At 45.1% G+C, this 17,866-nt stretch overlaps 1 protein-coding gene across 2 annotated transcripts in view; it reads right to left on the minus strand.

Moving 5' to 3' along the window:
- Positions 1-1,207: 1,207 nt before the first annotated feature.
- Positions 1,208-17,866, minus strand: part of HIPK2 (homeodomain interacting protein kinase 2) — a 438,745-nt gene continuing 422,086 nt past the window's right edge. For both annotated transcript variants that reach the window (XM_078673112.1, XM_078673119.1), the window contains exons 15-16: positions 15,902-16,074; positions 1,208-2,612 (exon numbers count right to left, since the gene is read on the minus strand). In XM_078673112.1, coding sequence (XP_078529238.1) covers positions 2,166-2,612; positions 15,902-16,074 — 620 coding nt within the window. In that variant the 3' untranslated portion in view covers positions 1,208-2,165. The remainder of the gene's footprint in view (positions 2,613-15,901; positions 16,075-17,866) is intronic.

Here is a 17,866-nt window from a genome sequence, read left to right on the forward strand (position 1 = left end):
GCGTGTGTGCTAAAATTAATCTAACCATCTCATCTGAAATAATGCGATCATACGCTTTGCCACCTTATGCCATAAATGAAGGTCTGGGTGTGAGGAGGTGCAGGTAGATTAACAGGGTTTTACCTGTAGTGTGAACCAAGTGACAGCTCCTACTCTTACAGATATAAGGAATGGATTCTTAAAATGTGTTATGTATGGCTTATGTCAGGTGTGTGTAATGTTGGTGTTGTGCCATTCCAGATATTTAGAATACTGTATGCAATTTGTTTCTATTTAGGTCTACTTTGTCAATTACTCTCATACTGATACCCTGCTAAATCTGGCATAGATTGTATCCTCGTGGCTCAAAGTTTAAATGTTTGTTTTGCTTCCCTAGCCATTTTGAAGGACGTTATTCGCATTCTACTACAACTGCTCCTTATTGTCGCTAAATGATGGACTGCTGGAACTAGACACATTTAGAAGACCCTGGGAATGCAATCACCTTCTTGGTTTAGCATTTAGTGGATTGTCCTTTGGGAAGCATGTGATATGAGCGACCAGTGAGTGACGTATACCCACAGAAAGAGGTAGGGACTGAGGTGCAAGGCTCCATGGAGAGAACAGCACAGTTCAAGTTTGGCTACAAGGAATGGTTGAGGTGGTGGGTGGGTGGGCGTCTATTGTCTCATTTGAGGCTTAATGATTCAAACTGAGACTTTGCCCGTGACTTCTAAGCATACCACGCCTGCCTGCTTTATAGACAAATGGCATTCCCTCTCAGGTGTCACTGAACCCTAAGCAAGACCCCATAAACGCACCTTTAGGGAATACATTTTAAAATGTTCCAAAAAGATCAGCGCATCAGATATCAGGACCAACGTTTTGCCTGGTGTCTTGCAGGCAGGCCAAAGCCTTCCCCCAACATGGCTGAAAGCCGGGGAACATTTGCAACACTGGAGTCAACCAACCACCGGCCGAGACATTGCCCTCTTCTGCGCAGCCGCAGTCCGTGTGTTCGAAGATCACCCATAAGACATCGGGGCTGTGGACGACGTCCTTAGATTCGGTAAGGCACTACAAGAGAGAGGTGTGAGGCCAGGGCTCTCGAGTTTGGAGGGCCGAACAGAAACAGCACACCCAAACACAGGGTCGACAGACACACACACGAACAGACAAGCGTACACCCGTGAAGAACCAACCCACGTGGAGAGACAACCACAATGTTACTTACATGCCTACATTATACCACATTTGTTTAGTGTTATTTTTAACTTTTGTGCATTCAACAATGAGGGGATAAAAAACAATTCTATTGGTACGAAACTAGATGCAGCACAGGTTTCTACGTCGGGAGGGGGTGTCTCCGAAACAGCGCTGCTGCCTTCGAGAGGAGCCCGGCTGGAAGGAAGCCCATGTTCGTTCCCCTACAGCACTAAAGTGCGTTAGCATTGAATCCTGAAGTCATGCCTCCTCGCCAGCCAAAACACAGTAGCCACTGGAGCCCTCCCAAAGACAAGATGTCCCAAAATGGTGCCACGGTTTTTCAGCTGTAAGGGGACAAGCAGCACACTACTACGATAAGACGAAATTGGAATCCAGCATTTCACAAGTATGTGCATTTTTCCCTCCAAAATGGCGAGAACCTTGACTGAACTTTTATTGAAAAAATGCAATATTGGCCCCTCCCTCCCCGCCTCTGTCCACTTTTTCTTTAAAAACTAGATAGGTAACGGGTTATAGTTACAGCGCTACCTGGGCTTCGGCCCACTTAGAATCTGAATAAATTCCTACGTTCTTGCAATCGCAGATACAATTCCCTATTTTCCATTGTCTTTTTTTTCCTTTGTGTCCTTGAGCAGATTGCCAAACCCTTACACGATGGTTAAATGCTCTATCCGTAGAGTTATTTATGTAGGGCCAAACATAGGCAAAGAATCTGGCAAGCATGAAGCAAAATGTGGGCTGGGCGTTTCAGAATAATCGTGTATGTTTGTTTATACTCCTTTTCATGAAACCTCCACCATGTCTTCATTGTCTTCTTGCTCTCTTTCCCCTAAAAACTTGCCCTTCAGGGATTGTCCGGCCTTCTTTGCCCTGTTTACAGGTTTGTTCTTGGGTATAAAAAAGCAGCGCCTCTGCCCTTTTCCCTTCCATGGTACCCCAAACGGTTGTCCATATAGCAGCTAGAGGAAAGGATACTGGTTGACCTTGGTAGGGCTCAGCGGGAAGCCCGCGTAGACGGTTGACGTTGGAGATGCCCGGATGTAGGTCTGATGGGCAAACTGTGCCTGGTACTGGCTCGGGTGGATGGTTGGCGAAGGGAGGACTCGGTGGGCCATGCTGACGGGCACCTGATGCACGATGCCGGTCGGGTAGGCGGCGTGTCTGGCTGCTCCTTGGGAGGCGACCAGGTGGGCTACTGTGCCAGTGGAGCCCAGGGCGGCTGGCGCGGTGTAAGTGTAGAGGTGGGGTTGACTGGGCAGGTGCGCTGTGGTCAGGTGAGGGTGGACAGCGCCATGGCTGGGGCTGCTGTGTGGGAAGGAATATGGTGCCTGTGCGATGGTTGGAGCAATATAGGCCTGCTGCCGCCGGGGATTCACAGTGCGCTCTGCAGAGAGGTGTGGCGGTGCCTGTGGAGAAAAACATTGACAAGCTTAGACAATTAAGAAAGTCTTCTGGCAAATGGGAGAGAAGCAACATGCAATATAAGAGCAGAGCTGGGTCCCAGCCCTTCACAAAAACACAACAAATGCCCTGCCATCTACAGCAGAATGCACATTGGACCTCCTTGGAATTTTAAGAAGACCTCTAACAAGGGAGCCAATGAATTTACTAGGAAAGAGATAAAAACAAGATGTTTCTGCAGTCCTTTGTTGTAATTTCTGGTCCTCGAGTTGCTGCCAATATTTTCACTTCACACACTCGTTTTCCAGTACAACTAGCTCTTTTCTGGGACACTGTGCTGTCATTTACTCTTTGCGGGCCTTTTTTTCTGGCCCATGCACTTAGGACCTTCTTTAGACTGGCTGTCAGGGAGTGAACATCCACCCATGCTCCTGAAGATTTGCTGAGTACATACCACGTGTAAAGCGTTAGCTCAGCAAGCTTTTATTTTTTTTAGTGAAAACAAACTCTCAAAGCAGAAGGTTGTTTTCTTTGAGGAAAAGTAAAGGGCCTCAATGTGCAGTGAGAGTATGCCCTGCCTTTGGGTGGTGATTTTACATTTTCCTATCCCTTTCCTACCATGCCTCACCTGGCACTCACGAGCAGGGAAAAGAGTGACACTCATCCGACCGTCATTGTGATCCAGAGGCCTTGTGGCAGCAGAGGTTCTACACATGGTAACTAAGTGGTTCCGCCAATTCTAAATACAGTAGTAGGGGAACCACAGATTTGGCAGGAAGAAGAGATCCTCCAGTTAATGACATTCTTTCCACTCACCCAAACCCTAATTGCAGCCCTTAGTGACCAACCCAGGTTTGCTTTAAGCCCAGGGCTCAGTCCTAAAAAAATAAGTGGGGGACTCCCCAAGTTAGGCAAAATGGGTGTGACATCACTGCGCATGACATCATAGGAATTACATCACGGAAAAAGCAATCACATGTTGCATCACAGGAAGTGGCATCACAACTAAATACATCACAGGCAGTGACATCAGATCTTAAGACCTCACATATGTTTAGGTCTATCATGAGTACAGTTGAGTGAATTACAATATTTAACAAATTAGATTTTGCACTGGTAGTTATGCCTAAATATTGACGCAACTCTGGTACAAAATCTGTTTCTCAACGTACACATTTTTTAAAAATCCCTGCCATAAAGAAATTGGCAAAAAGCAGAAACGTGGCAGTAAATCTGTTCTCCTTAATTGGTTACAGTGTCTGTATTTTACAACATCTTATGGGGTTAAGGCACCTGCTGCCGGGATCTTTGTGTACCAATTAAATCTCAGGGAATAATAATAATGGTAAGATACCTCTGGAGAATAACGCATTTGCTGGAGAGATCTGTGTTTTGCCTAGTCACAGTTTTAAAACAAAGCAGTATAGAGAGTTAATTTGTCTCCTGCAAAGCACGTAATGTTAACATGCAAATGACAGATTTTTATTTTATATAAATGGTTAAGTGGGTTACTGCTTTTAAGACAGATATCCTTTTGTTACCTGTAGTTCAAAAATTGTAATCATACTATAGCACAATGAGGTATGAAAGACATGTGGCTCCCACATCTTGTAATCCTCGCTGTCTTATGTAGCACATCCTCTACATTGATGTACACACATATGATTTATTGTCGATGTATAATCTGTACGTGTGATGTGAAGCGCTCTGACACCCTGTACTGGGATGAGTAGTAGCATTCTCATCCCAATGCAGGGTGTCAGGGTGCTTTCCATCACACGTACACAGATAACAATTTAAATACCACTATTTTGTTTGAATTCTTTTACAATGCTTTAGCACTACTGTAACGCTAAAGCGCTATAAAAGAAATAAAACAAAATAGTGGTATTTAAATTGTTATTTGTGTAAATACTGGGGTGACCAACACGTCTGAAATTCTTACAGTGCATCCATATCTCTTACATACAGGGACTGAACAAAGTCAAAGTGTCTCTCTCTTAAGTACCTGTGAAGTAATATCTTTGTATCCCCACCATTTTTTTTAACAGAGTTTTTTGTAGCGCAAACATGACCCGGTATCGAGTATCCGAGCGCTTTACATACCACCAGTTGCGTTACATGAGGACACATTCATTTTTGTTAGGCACAGGGAGATTAAGTCATTTGCCCAGAATCACGAGATGTTCAGGGCCATTGCCATTGCATCTATGTGTGAGGTTCCCAATACCTCCCCGCCAGGATACTCCAACAAACAAGCATTGGAAATGCAATAGGTCTCGCATTAGGAAAGTTTGAGCTATTGGTATTGTAAATGACACTTTTTTTATTTATGTGTTGGTTTTGAAAGTAGCAAAATTAATAGCTTTGTCAGTTACAATGTCAATAGTTTTAACTTTTGCAAATGTGACACCTATAGCATTTGTAATGCAATGTGTGTTGTATTTACGTGACTTAGATGTATTGATATTACAAATAACAATGGCTTTTAATTTAGTAAATAATTAATACTTAAATAAAAGTTATTGTAATTTATAATGGCAATAGCTTAAACGTTTGTAAATAACTTTTGTGAAGATTATGTTCAGTGTATTTTATTGTGACAAAAATCCAAGAACATTGCATTTGCACCTACACACACACAGAGCCACACACATATAGATGTGGTGGTGGTGGATCTGGGGGATATGGTGGTGGTGGATGTGGTGGTGGATGTGGTGGATGTGGTGGTGGTGGTGATGGTGGATGTGGTGGTGATGGTGGTGGATGTGGGGGTGGATGTGGTGGTGGATGTGGTGGTGGTGGAGGTGGTGGTGGAGGTGGTGGATGTGGTGGATGTGGTGGTGGTGGATGTGGTGGATGTGGTGGTTGTGGATGTGGTGAAAGTGGTGGTGGATGTGGTGGTGGATGTGGTGGTGGAAGTGATGGTGGTGGGTATGGTGGATGTGGTGGTGGTGGATGCGGTGGAAGTGGTGGATGTGGTGGTGGTGGATGCGGTGGAAGTGGTGGATGCGGTGGAAGTGGTGGATGTGGATGCAGTGGTGGATGTGGTGGTGGATGTGGTGGTGGATGCGTGGATGTTGTGGTGGTGGATGCGGTGGTGGAGGAAGTGGTGGTGGATGTGGTGGTGGTGGATGCGGTGGTGGTGGAAGTGGTGGTGGATGTGGTGGTGGTGGTGGATGTGGCGGTGGTGGATGTGGTGGTGGTGGATGTGGTGGTGGTGGATGTGGCGGTGGATGTCATGGTGGATGTGGAGGTGATGGTGGATGTGGTGGTGGATGTGGTGGTGGTGGTGGATGTGATGGTGGATGTGAGGGTGGATGTGGTGGTGATGGTGGATGTGGTGGTGGATGTGGTGGTGGATGCGGTGTATGTGGTGGTGGTGGATGTGGTGGATGCGGAGGTGTTGGTGGATGCGGTGGTGGTGGTAGTGGTGGATGGGGTGGTGGTTGTAGTGGATGTGGTGGTGGATGTAGTGGTGGTGGGTGTGGTGGTGGTGGTGGATGTGGCGGTGGTGGATGTGATGGTGGTGGATGTGGTGGTGGATGTGGCGGTGGATGTCATGGTGGATGTGGAGGTGATGGTGGATGTGGAGGTGATGGTGGATGTGGTGGTGGATGTGGCGGTGGATGTCATGGTGGATGTGGAGGTGATGGTGGATGTGGTGGTGGATGTGGTGGTGGTGGTGGATGTGATGGTGGATGTAATGGTGGATGTGGTGGTGATGGTGGATGTGGTGGATGCGGTGGTGGTGGTAGTGGTGGATAGGGTGTTGGTTGTAGTGGATGTGGTGGTGGATGTAGTGGTGGTGGGTGTGGTGGTGGTGGTGGATGCGGTGGTGGTGGATGCGGTGGTGGTGGATGTGGTGGATGTGGTGGTGGTGGATGTCATGATGGATGTGGAGGTGATGGTGGATGTGGTGGTGGTGGATGTGATGGTGGATGTGGTGGTGATGGTGGATGTGGTGGTGGATGCGGTGGTGGTGGATGCGGTGGATGTGGTTATGGTGGTGGTGGTGGTGGATGCGGTGGTGGTGGTGGATGGGGTGGTTGTGTATATTGTCTAGAAGCCTTGTATCAGCAGAGCTGGGCATTATTGACATAACAGCAGTGGCACACAGGTGGGTAACATGCACGTGACCTGGTGACCCTGGAGGCGTGAGTGGTAGGACATTGTTACACCCCTACAGTGTGCGTCTGTGTGGTGTGTCCTGGTGCGTGTCTGTCCGTTTTCACGTGCATTTATTCTGGGAAGGTCTGTGTGTCTCTGTCAGTCTTTGTTAGAAAATGGTTGAAGGGACATCTCTTGTAGAAGTGTTTGTGTGTTTTCGACTGTTTCCGTGTGAATGCGTGCCTGCGGGTGCTTATCATCATCTGTGGAAGCTTTGAAGTGAAGCTTCACTTGTGTGTGAGAGGTGTGGGAGGAGTGCGGCTCGGCTGAGCCAGAGCGCACGCTGGGGGAAGCTTGTGGGGCGGAGCATGATAACGCAGCATTACATACTGAAGATATAGTTGAAAAGTGACGGTATCTTGATAAAAGACTGTTTTCTCTAATGAAAACAGGTTTAAATATTTTTCAGAGAGCGTGAGTCTATGCTGTCAGGAACACAATAATGTATCTGCCCAGCATGTGGAGGCTCAAAACTAATCAACGTGCGGGTCTTAAACCTGTTCAAAGATTGCACACGGGCTTTATGAAAAAACGAGCAAAGTGAAAAACGAATAATAATAAATAATCAATGAGTGGAAAAAAAATCATTTGGCTATTTCTTAGGGAATTTACTGGACTTTCTCAATATGTGGATGAAATGCATTTTTCAGTTGATATTATCATAATTTGCAGGCAAAACGGAGTTATGTGGTAATAAAATCTGAGATAAGAGTGGGTGCTCTAGATTTTTCGAACAAATGCCCATTATTTTCAGTAAATACACGGAGTATGGAGAGAAAAATTGGTTAGCTTCAGAGGTCAAAATAGGTGAGGTCTGTGTGAAAAGATGTTTCACATGCTTTGTTAATTTTATAAAAACAGCCCCCAAGAAATTTGTTTAAAAAACAAGCCTCCCATAATAGTTAAAGCCGACCTTCAGGTGCGTCTGCCTTAAAGCAACAAGGTGGGGGGTCTTTGTGCTGTGAAGCCAAGCAAGGGTCAGAGTATTAAAAATGAAAAACAAGCAGTATAAAAACTGCAACAACAAACAAGGAAGAGGGAAAGAAAGGATGGAGGCTGAAGGGCCAAAAGAAGGAAAGGAAAGAACGAAGGAAGAAAGGGAGCCGGGTGAACAGGGCACGCTGAAGGGCGAGGGAGGCGAGGGAGGGAGGAGAAATGCGAGAAACGTGTGAAGCAGGGGGCGGGGGTAGCGGATACCTTTGAAGTGAAGCTAAGCTTCACTTCAAAGGCTTGTTGGCACAGCGCACGCTGGGGGATGACTGTGGGAGGGGGGCTGGTGTCTGTGCACGCGCTTTTTATGGGAATGCGCATGCGTATTGAGCAAGCTTTCACGGGCACTGCAAGAAATCGCCTGGGAATCGCCTGATCTCGGTAAGCTCTGTTTAAGTCCCTATATATCGAGCTCCCGCTCAATGCGCATGCGCATTGAGATAGGTCGCTCGACCTAAAAAGAGGCATAATGGCCCCTTGACATCGGCTTTGTTACGGGTGAAGCTGGAAACTGATAAAGCCCTTCCCCGCCTGCACGTTGCTGCTTGGAACAAAAGCAGACAGGTACAGGCCTGCTAGAAGTGTCCCGGGATCAGACAATTACACCAGGACAAGTTCAGCATATCGGGAGAAGCAGTACTTAATTTGTTAAAAAAATTAAGTGCCAGGGCGCTTATCAGGAGTCCACTGCAGCTTGCACCACACATTGCCCCCTGCCAGCACTGCAAAGGATGATAACAACACAACTTCTAATCACCACACTCCTATAAGTGTGACAGTTTGGATTATTTCAGGACCCAAAGCTATAAGAATGGCTTGGGAAGCAGGCAATTGTAATTTTGTATGTATATTGAATGCTTAACTGTTGTTGTGGTCATCTCTAAATTGGCCAGACAGCGTCACCTTGTGGCAGACTGACACGAGCACTGGTGCTGACAATTAAATGCCGAGCACCGGAAACCACCGGTTCAAATTAAGCACTGGGGAGAAGCAGGAAAGGGACGTGGCACTCCACTGATAGAGGCCAGCTTTGGTGTAGGCTAGACACCATCTACCCTCTGAAAATTGGTGAAGTCGGTGTCTACTTGCGTCTAGCCTCAACTCAAGCCCTGTTTAAGTCAGTGAGTTGAATAGACAGCAGTTTTCACAATCTGCTCCAATCCTTGAACTTTCAGCAAGATGGCTGAGTGAACAGAATGCTCCCCACTGACAAAAGCGATGCCTGTAAGTCATCAGTTTGATTCCCATCTAGCCAGAAGCAGCCTCCCCTCCTTGGAAAGATTATTAAATTGAGTACCATAAACAGAGTATTAGTAACAGCACTTAGAAATAACAGAAGCCAGCGGTATATGAAAAACTATTATAACTACTACAATGAACTCCTTATAAATGTTTATTTGTATGCAAGATTAATTCCCCTTTTGCAGAAAGTTGGGTTGAGACTGCTCGCTGGGAAAACTAAACAATATCAACAAAGCCAATGGGTTAAATGTATTAGCACAAGCAGTGTCCGCACATTGAAGCGAGGTGCACAGTAGGGAGCCACGAGCAGATTTAGTTATGGAGTAGTCAGTCCCTTATGCAGTTCCAGGAGAGCACTGGAAGGGAGGCGGAAGGATATGCCCAAATAACCAATAGCAGTAGGTGACAGATGAATACTCCTCTTGGGCTCGGTCAAGATGTGACTGTTAAAAGTCTCAAGCCAGTGAATAACAAGCATTTGCAATGCAATAGGTCTCGCATTAGGAAAGTTTGAGCTATTGGTATTGTAAATGACACATTTTTTATTTATGTGTTGGTTTTGAAAATAGCAAAATGAATAGCTTTGTAATTTACAATGCCAGTAGTTTTAACTTTCGCAAATGTGACACCTATAGCATTTGTAATGCAATATGTGTTGTATTTACATGACTTAGATATATTGATATTACAAATAACAATGGCTTTTAATTTTTTTTAATAGTTAATACTTAAATAAGTTATTGTAATTTATAACGGCAATAGCTTAAACTTTTGTGAATAACTTTTGTGAAGATTATTTCAGTGTATATTATTGTGACGAAAATCCAAGAACAGAAGTGAAATATTAACATCTTTTTGTGACATTTGTAATAAAGCTTGAAATATTGAGAGAACATATTTGAACCATTTGTTGTTGAATGGTTGCACAGATTGATGTTGTGGTGGCGCTGAGTGATGTTGTTGTGGCGACGAGTGATGCTATGGTAGCGCATAGTGATGTTGTGGTGCCCCCGAGCGATGCTGTGGTGGTGCTGAGTGATGCCGTGGTAATGCGATAGATAGAGTGAGTGCGATAGATAGATAGAGTGAGGGCGATAGATAGAGGGAGGGCGATAGATAGAGGGAGGGCGATAGATATATAGAGTGAGGGTGATAGGTAGATAAATAGAGTGAGGGCGATAGATAAATAGATAGAGTGAGGGCGATAGATAGATAGACAGATAGAGTGAGGGCGATCGATAGATAGATAGATAGATAGATAGATAGATAGATAGATAGATAGATAGATAGATAGATAGAGTGAGGGCGATAGATAGAGTGAGGGCGATAGATAGATAGAGTGAGGGCGATAGATAGAGTGAGGGCGATAGATAGATAGAGTGAGGGTGATCGATAGATAGATAGATAGATAGATAGATAGATAGATAGATAGATGGCGATAGAGTGAGTACGATAGATAGACAGATAGAGTGAGTGTGATAGATAGGTAGACAGATAGATAGAGTGAGGGCGATAGAGTGAGAGCGATAGAGGGCGATAGATAGATAGATAGATAGATAGATAGATAGATAGTTAGATAGAGTGAGGGCGATAGATAGAGTGAGGGCGATAGATAGAGTGAGGGAGATAGATAGATAGAGTGAAAGAGATAGATAGAGTGAGGGCGATAGATAGATAGATAGAGTGAGGGCGATAGATAGATAATAGATAGGGCGATATATAGATAGAGTGAGGCGATAGATAGAGTGAGGGCGATAGATAGATAGAGTGAGGGCGATAGAGTGAGGGCGATAAATAGATAGAGTGAGGGCGATAAATAGATAGAGTGCGATAGATAGGTAGATAGATAGATAGATAGATAGATAGATAGATAGATAGATAGATAGATAGATAGATTGAGGGCGATAGATAGATAGACTGAGGGCGATAGATAGATAGAGTGAGGGCGATAGATAGATAGATAGATAGATAGATAGATAGATAGATAGATAGATAGATAGATGGATAGAGTGAGGGCGATAGATAGATAGACAGACAGATAGAGTGAGGGCGATAGATAGATAGAGAGAGAGATGGCGATAGATAGATAGAGTGAGGGCGATAGATAGATAGAGTGAGGTCGATAGATAGATAGATAGATAGATAGAGTGAGGGCGATAGATAGATAGATAGATAGAGAGAGGGCAATAGATAGACAGAGTGAGGGCGATAGATAGATAGATAGAGTGAGGGTGATAGATAGATAGCTAGATAGTTAGTTAGATAGATAGAGTGAGGGCGATAGAGTGAGGGAGATAGATAGAGTGAGGTCAATAGATAGATAGATAGAGTGAGGGCGATAGATAGAGTGAGGGCGATAGATAGAGTGAGGGAGATAGATAGATAGAGTGAGAGAGATAGATAGAGTGAGGGCGATAGATAGATAGAGTGAGGGCGATAGATAGATAATAGATAGGGCGATATATAGATAGAGTGAGGCGATAGATAGAGTGAGGGCGATAGATAGATAGAGTGAGGGCGATAAATAGATAGAGTGCGATAGATAGGTAGATAGATAGATAGATAGATAGATAGATAGATTGAGGGCGATAGATAGATAGAGTGAGGGCGATAGATAGATAGATAGACTGAGGGCGATAGATAGATAGATAGATAGATAGATAGATAGATAGATAGATAGATGGTTGTGTGTGGTTGTGTGTGTGGTAGATAGATAGATAGATAGACAGATAGATAGATAGATAGATAGATAGATAGATAGATAGATAGATAGATAGATAGATAGATAGATAGATAGAGTGAGGCTGATAGAGTGAGGGCAATAGATAGATAGAGAGGGCAATAGATAGATAGATAGATAGATAGATAGATAGATATAGATAGATAGATAGATAGATAGATAGATAGATAGATAGATAGAGTGAGGGCGATAGAGTGAGGGCAATAGATAGATAGAGAGGGCGATAGATAGATAGATAGATAGATAGATAGATAGATAGATAGATAGATAGATAGATAGATAGATAGATAGAGGGCGATAGATAGATAGAGTAAGGGCGATAGATAGAGTGAGGTCGATAGATAGATAGATAGGTAGATGGTTGTGTGTGTGGTTGTGTGTGTGGGGTTGTGTGTGTGGTTGTGTCTGTTGTGTTTGGGGTTGTGTGTGGTTGTGGGGTTGTGTGTGTGGTTGTGTGTGTGTGGGGTTGTATTGTGGGGGGTTGTGTGTGTGTGTGGAGTTGTGTCTGTGTTTGGGGTTGTGTGTGTGAGGGTGGGTGTGTGGGGGGGTTGTGTGTGGGGGGTTGTGTGGGGGGTTGTGTGTGTGGGGGGTTATGTGTGTGGGCGGGTTGTGTTTTTGGGGGTTGTGTGTGTCTGTGGGGCTGTGTGTGTGTGTGGAGGTGTGTGTGTGGGGTTGTGTGTGTGTGGGGTTGTGTGTGTGCGGGGTTGTGTGTGTGCGGGGTTGTGTGTGGCTATGAGAGTACAGTAAACTTTGTTTAACCAGCACAAATACTGAGCTGTGAACTGTCACAAGAAGGCACTAGTGCACCCTACCACCGTCGAAAGGATTAGTTTAAGACCCATGACTTGCAACTAGTCAAGAACGTGGGCCTGTGCTCTCAATGCAACAAGTCAGTGGCACCTCGCCCAAGATAATTCTGGTCGATCCAAAAACGTGCAAGCAGCATGGGACCTCTGTGCCCAGATGCAATGTGCCACTCGGACCGATAGTACAAAGATGATGCCACCACAATGAAAACTGAATCTAGCTAAAAGTGTGTAACTGGGGAATGTTGTGTAACCAGCCACATCCATCCTCCCTAAAGTAACTAGAACCACCTGTTTAAAACTAGATGATCCCTTGATGTGAACCAGATGGAAAGAAGAAATAAGTGGCCTTCCAGGGAAACTCCCAGTAGCCAGCATTTAGATCCTGGGGATTTGCAACCACTTCGGTAGACTGATGTTCGTAAAGCTAAGGTCTTATGTTCCTATCTCCATTTGTTCAATTATGTGAAATATGTTCCAAAATAAGCAATGAACACATTAGAAAAGCCAATAGCTAATGTGTTTCTTGTTTATGTCGCCATGTGCACAGTCTCTGCAAATGTTTCCTTGCAGAATAGGTACTGATTAACGCTGATACTTATGAAAACTATATTACAAATGTGGCATTTAAAACAAGCGATTTGCCGAATATCACACATTTTGGTGAAGACGGTCAGCCGGCACTAGGTAGGTCTCCCCCCCCCCAGGAGGGACAGGAGAGGAGAGGGGAGGGGAGGGGAGGGGAGCAAGCCCTCTTGAAGTGTCATCGGCCGGGCTCACAACGCATCTTCATTAACCACAACATGTGGAAGAGTCATTGTGGCAGGAAAGGGAAGCAACAGGTCGTACTGAGCTCCCCCGAGGGAGGGGGGGGGAAGAGGAAAGGGAAAGCCAGACGCAGAGAGATCAGGGGGAGGAGTGGGCAGATTGTGAGGCAGGGAGAGGAGCCAGGAGAGTGATTATGACGGGGGAGAAGAGAAAACAGAGGCGGAAACAAAAGACAACTCGGGGGAAGGTGGTGGAACCATTGAAGGGGGAGGAGAACATGAGAACGAAAGAGAAAAAAAGGGAGCAAGAAAACAAGGAGCAAAAAAGGGAAAGAGAGAAAAAGAAAAGAAGAGCCTAGAAGCACTTCTGTTTTTGCAACCCGCTACCGAAAAATCTGTACCAAGCATTCTCGTGGAACGGGGGGTGGGGAGGAGTATAAAGGGGGTAATAAGCAAAGTGGGGAAGAGAAGCTGAGAAGACAGGTTCAGACAAGAGTGTGAGCGAGAGAAGAAAAAAAGCAGACTAAGAAAATGAAAAGGGAAAACGTGAGAGAAAGGAGAGTAAGAGGCAACTTAAAAGGAGAGAGAAAAGTGAAAGAAGACTAGCGAGAAAAGGACAAGGCAAGATGAATGAGTAAGAAAAGTGGAAAGGAGAGAAGAGCGCTAGAAAAACGAAGAGGTAGAGAATTAGGGAAAGAGCAAACAGTGGAAAGTAGCAGCAACGGGAACAAGCAGGAAGTGGGAAAAGGGAGAGGGTGGCAAATGGTGAAAACTTTCGCGCCCGCTTTGGTGTTCTCAGTGGCTGCGCGGCTCACTGAGAACATCAAAGCGGCCGCGAAAGTCCTCCCAAAGGCTGCAGGCGGACAAATGGTGCGCGCGCCCGGCGCACATGCACTGTGCCCGATCAGCCTGCAGACTTTGGGAGCATTTTTGAAAGCCCTTACTTAACTCTCGCAGAGCAACGCATGCGCGTTGGCTCAGCGAGACCTAAAAAGGCTGGTCGCAGAAAACAAATAGCTGAAAGAGGGGGCTCAAAGTCTACTTACATGTAAACCTAAACAGTTTTTTTCACTAACATATTTTTTAAGAATGCACCACTAGTTGGCAGAATAATACAACGTATGTGAATCTGGACTATTCCTTTGTTGTAAAGTTCCTAATCTGAGTCCTTGAATACATATTGTACCAGAATACAAAACACTTGCTACTTAATGCAGTTCAGTGCCGCCTCAACATCTAGGAGCTGGTATGTAGTCAGATTAAAGCATCTTCATACTGGAGCCCTAAGTGGAGGTGGTATTTTTGGGGGATGGTATTAACAGTACAACAATATCTGAAGCACTCCTAGGTACTCTGGCCAAGGTAGCGCTCCGCAGTAACTACTGACAGTGACCAGACACTGTGCCTTTAGATTATGGCTCTGATCCCCCTCTAGTGACACCACTGGGAAGTGAACAGCAGTCTAGCCAGTGTTAAGATGCTAAATATCTCTAATTGCTTTTTAATAATCAATTTTATTGGTTTTTAAGTACAATCGCACCCAATAAGATCAACAAACTGATAAGGGCCAGCCGCCCGAGCCATGTACGATATTCCTTTCACAAATATCAGTGCTAGGCATTTCTAGGTCCAATCCATAAGTATCTGCATTTTCTTTTGCTTGCCTCACATCCTCCCACCACCACCATCCTTCAGTCAGTAATCTATGAGCACTACCTGCAGTTAGCCAGTGGCCTTGTATAGTCAGTATAGTTTGAGACGCGAAAAGTCAGCAGACCACTTTTTGAGATTACAAACATGCATGAAACGTGGTCTTTCTAACCAACGCTATGCCAGATCTATGAAATTTTAGGATGCGGTCTATGATACGCTCTGGTTATTAACTAAACTTGTCTCTCACTGTCTGAAGTAGAGCAGAATAACAAGTTGACTGAATCCCACCCCACCCCCCCAGTAGCTTGTGCTGATCTTCTGATGCTCAGTCAATTCTAACTCATGTGCAAACCATGAATGGCCTGAAGCTGATTCTGTATAACTTAGAGCAACATGAAGGTAACAGAACCATCTAGCCACGGCGCTGGCACCCAAGTCGATAATGATAACTTGTTCTTATATAGAACCTTATACCATTTTTTTCCCATTTCACAGTACTGACATTATCTCGTAATACTGTTACCCAACTAAATTATACTCCTTTTATCAACCTTAGAAGAATGAAGGGGTGAGCTGTCTTTGCTGGACCTTGAACTCGTAACCTGCAGAGGGGGGATATCTCTCTCTCTCTCTACATGCAGAGAGCCATCTCATTGGCAAAAGTTCAATTTCTCATTGAGACGTGGAAAATATAGGAAAGTAGGGGACATCACAAGAAAATGCACGGAGGTTTGGTTGGAAGTAGAGGGAGGCAGCATAGCTCTGTTCTATGAATGGAATATAGCCTTTGAGTAAAACCCCGTCGTGATATCATCAGACTGCGCATATGAGAGAAGAAGGATGTTTTTGACCAGCCTAATACCCATATCAAAGGTGTTCCTATATGAACATTTCTGTGCACGCAGAAGACGGATGTCATTCCTTACCTGGCTGAGGTTCAGTGGCTGCTGCTGTTGGAAAGTGTGGATCCCTAGCCGCTGCTGGCGGTATGAGATGGCTCCCGACGAGCCTCCTGAAGAGTGGCTGCTGGTCGCACTCCCCAGGTTGGAGGATGACGACTTGGACTTGTACGCTGGTGTGGTGTGGCTCGTGGTGGTGTCTGCAATAGTAAAAAGAAGGAAGGCCAAGAACATGAATATAGCTGGCCAGACACCTCAATATACACCCCTTTGCATCAGTGCTCATTGGCCACAGCACAAACCATGCATCGACGCTTGTTGGCCACATCACAGAATGGTAGATGAAACACTCGCTGAACATACCGTAATACACTATCTACATTTTCCTCATGGGTAGCGCTCAATACTCTGTTACATCAAAAAGGCAAGGGCGGGTCCATTTAGACTCCAGATGTCATTTTATCTTCTTTGCTTGGAAGTCAGTTTTCATGCCACTGTGTGACCATAGATGCCAAGTGGCATTATGTGATTACAGACACATTCACTTTTTATTTGAAGGCACGATGCAGGCAGACTGTGGTTTGTAACACCCATACCTAAATGAAGGGGTTAAGCTGCAAGTCCCTGAATGCAAAGTGTTGTCTAAAATGACAGCATAAGTCGAATGGGTCAAACATGGCAATGTTTTAAGAGGCAGATTGTTATGCTGGATAAAGAGGGCGCCAAAGTATAGTGTAACCAATAATGAAGGACATCTCAACACAGTTCACCTCAGTGCACCCAATCACCTGCTACAGTGATGTGAGGAGATGCAGTACAATGTGCACAGGTTATTGCTGAGCAGCAAGAGTTCATGCAGATGCTTAACTAACTGTACTCAGAAGCAGTGACGGTGAGTCAACGTTATGTGGAGACAGTGCGGGTAGCCGTGGTGTGAAGTAGAGATTACCTAGAAGCAGTAATCAAATTCCTGGGAATATTTACATTTTGACCTGGTGGGACAGAAAAGGGATCATGAATTTACTAAACACAGGTGAGTTGGGATCATAACGGCATGTATAATTTGCATTGATGGAGGAGCACGAGTTCAGCCAACACTGATGAGGAGGCATCATAAAGATGTGTATAGTTCACCTGACAGCATTCAGGAGGGTTAACCAGATGTTGGTGCAGAGGGACCATAGAAATGTCTACAGTTCATGTTGCAGCATTGAAGAGGGATCTTCAATGCAGATGATGAAGGACTGCAGAGATTTGTATAGGTTACCAGGCTGTAAAGAACAGAGTGTATGATTTACCTGGCAGCACCATGAAAAGGATCATGACTTGGCCAAGATTTGTGAGGATTGATTATTACAGTGCATACCGTTTTCTTTTCAGCATAGCTGGGTTGTCAGGAGTTTAGCCTCACACTAGTGATGTGGGGTTCATGGTCACGTTTGTAACTAGTGGTCAGAAATGATGAAAAATGTGTGTAGTTTACCTCGTCTCATTGAGGAAGGATCTGAACTTTGCCAAATAGCAGCGAGGAGGGTCTATTTTACTTGGCAGCACTCATGAGTTTAACCCACTTAGATGAGCACGGGTGACATAGGTAGTGTAGGTTACCTTTCAGTAGTGAATTAAGTTAATGGTGATGTTTATAATTTACATGGCAGTTAGAGGAAAAGTTAAAGTCCACATTTGTAAAGCGCACAATCACCCGTAAGGGTCTCTAGGCGCTGGGGGCCGTCGGGAAGATTAAGCGAGCTATTGCCCAGAGTCACATGGTGCTGGGCAACCTGCCGCCGGAGCCGGGGATCGAACCGTGGTCCCCAGATTCCAACGTCAGTCGCCCTGGCCGCGGCGCCACACCTCTGGTGAGGAAGGATCACAAGTTTACCCAACATTGGAGATGAGGATGTGAACGTAATCGTTTTCCTAGCCGCACTGAGGAGAGTCCATGAGTTTACCAAAAATTGATAAGGAGGGGTCATGGCAATGTGTATAGCT

Source organism: Lissotriton helveticus, chromosome 1_1, assembly GCF_964261635.1.
Source record: "Lissotriton helveticus chromosome 1_1, aLisHel1.1, whole genome shotgun sequence".
NCBI lineage: Eukaryota > Metazoa > Chordata > Amphibia > Caudata > Salamandridae > Lissotriton > Lissotriton helveticus.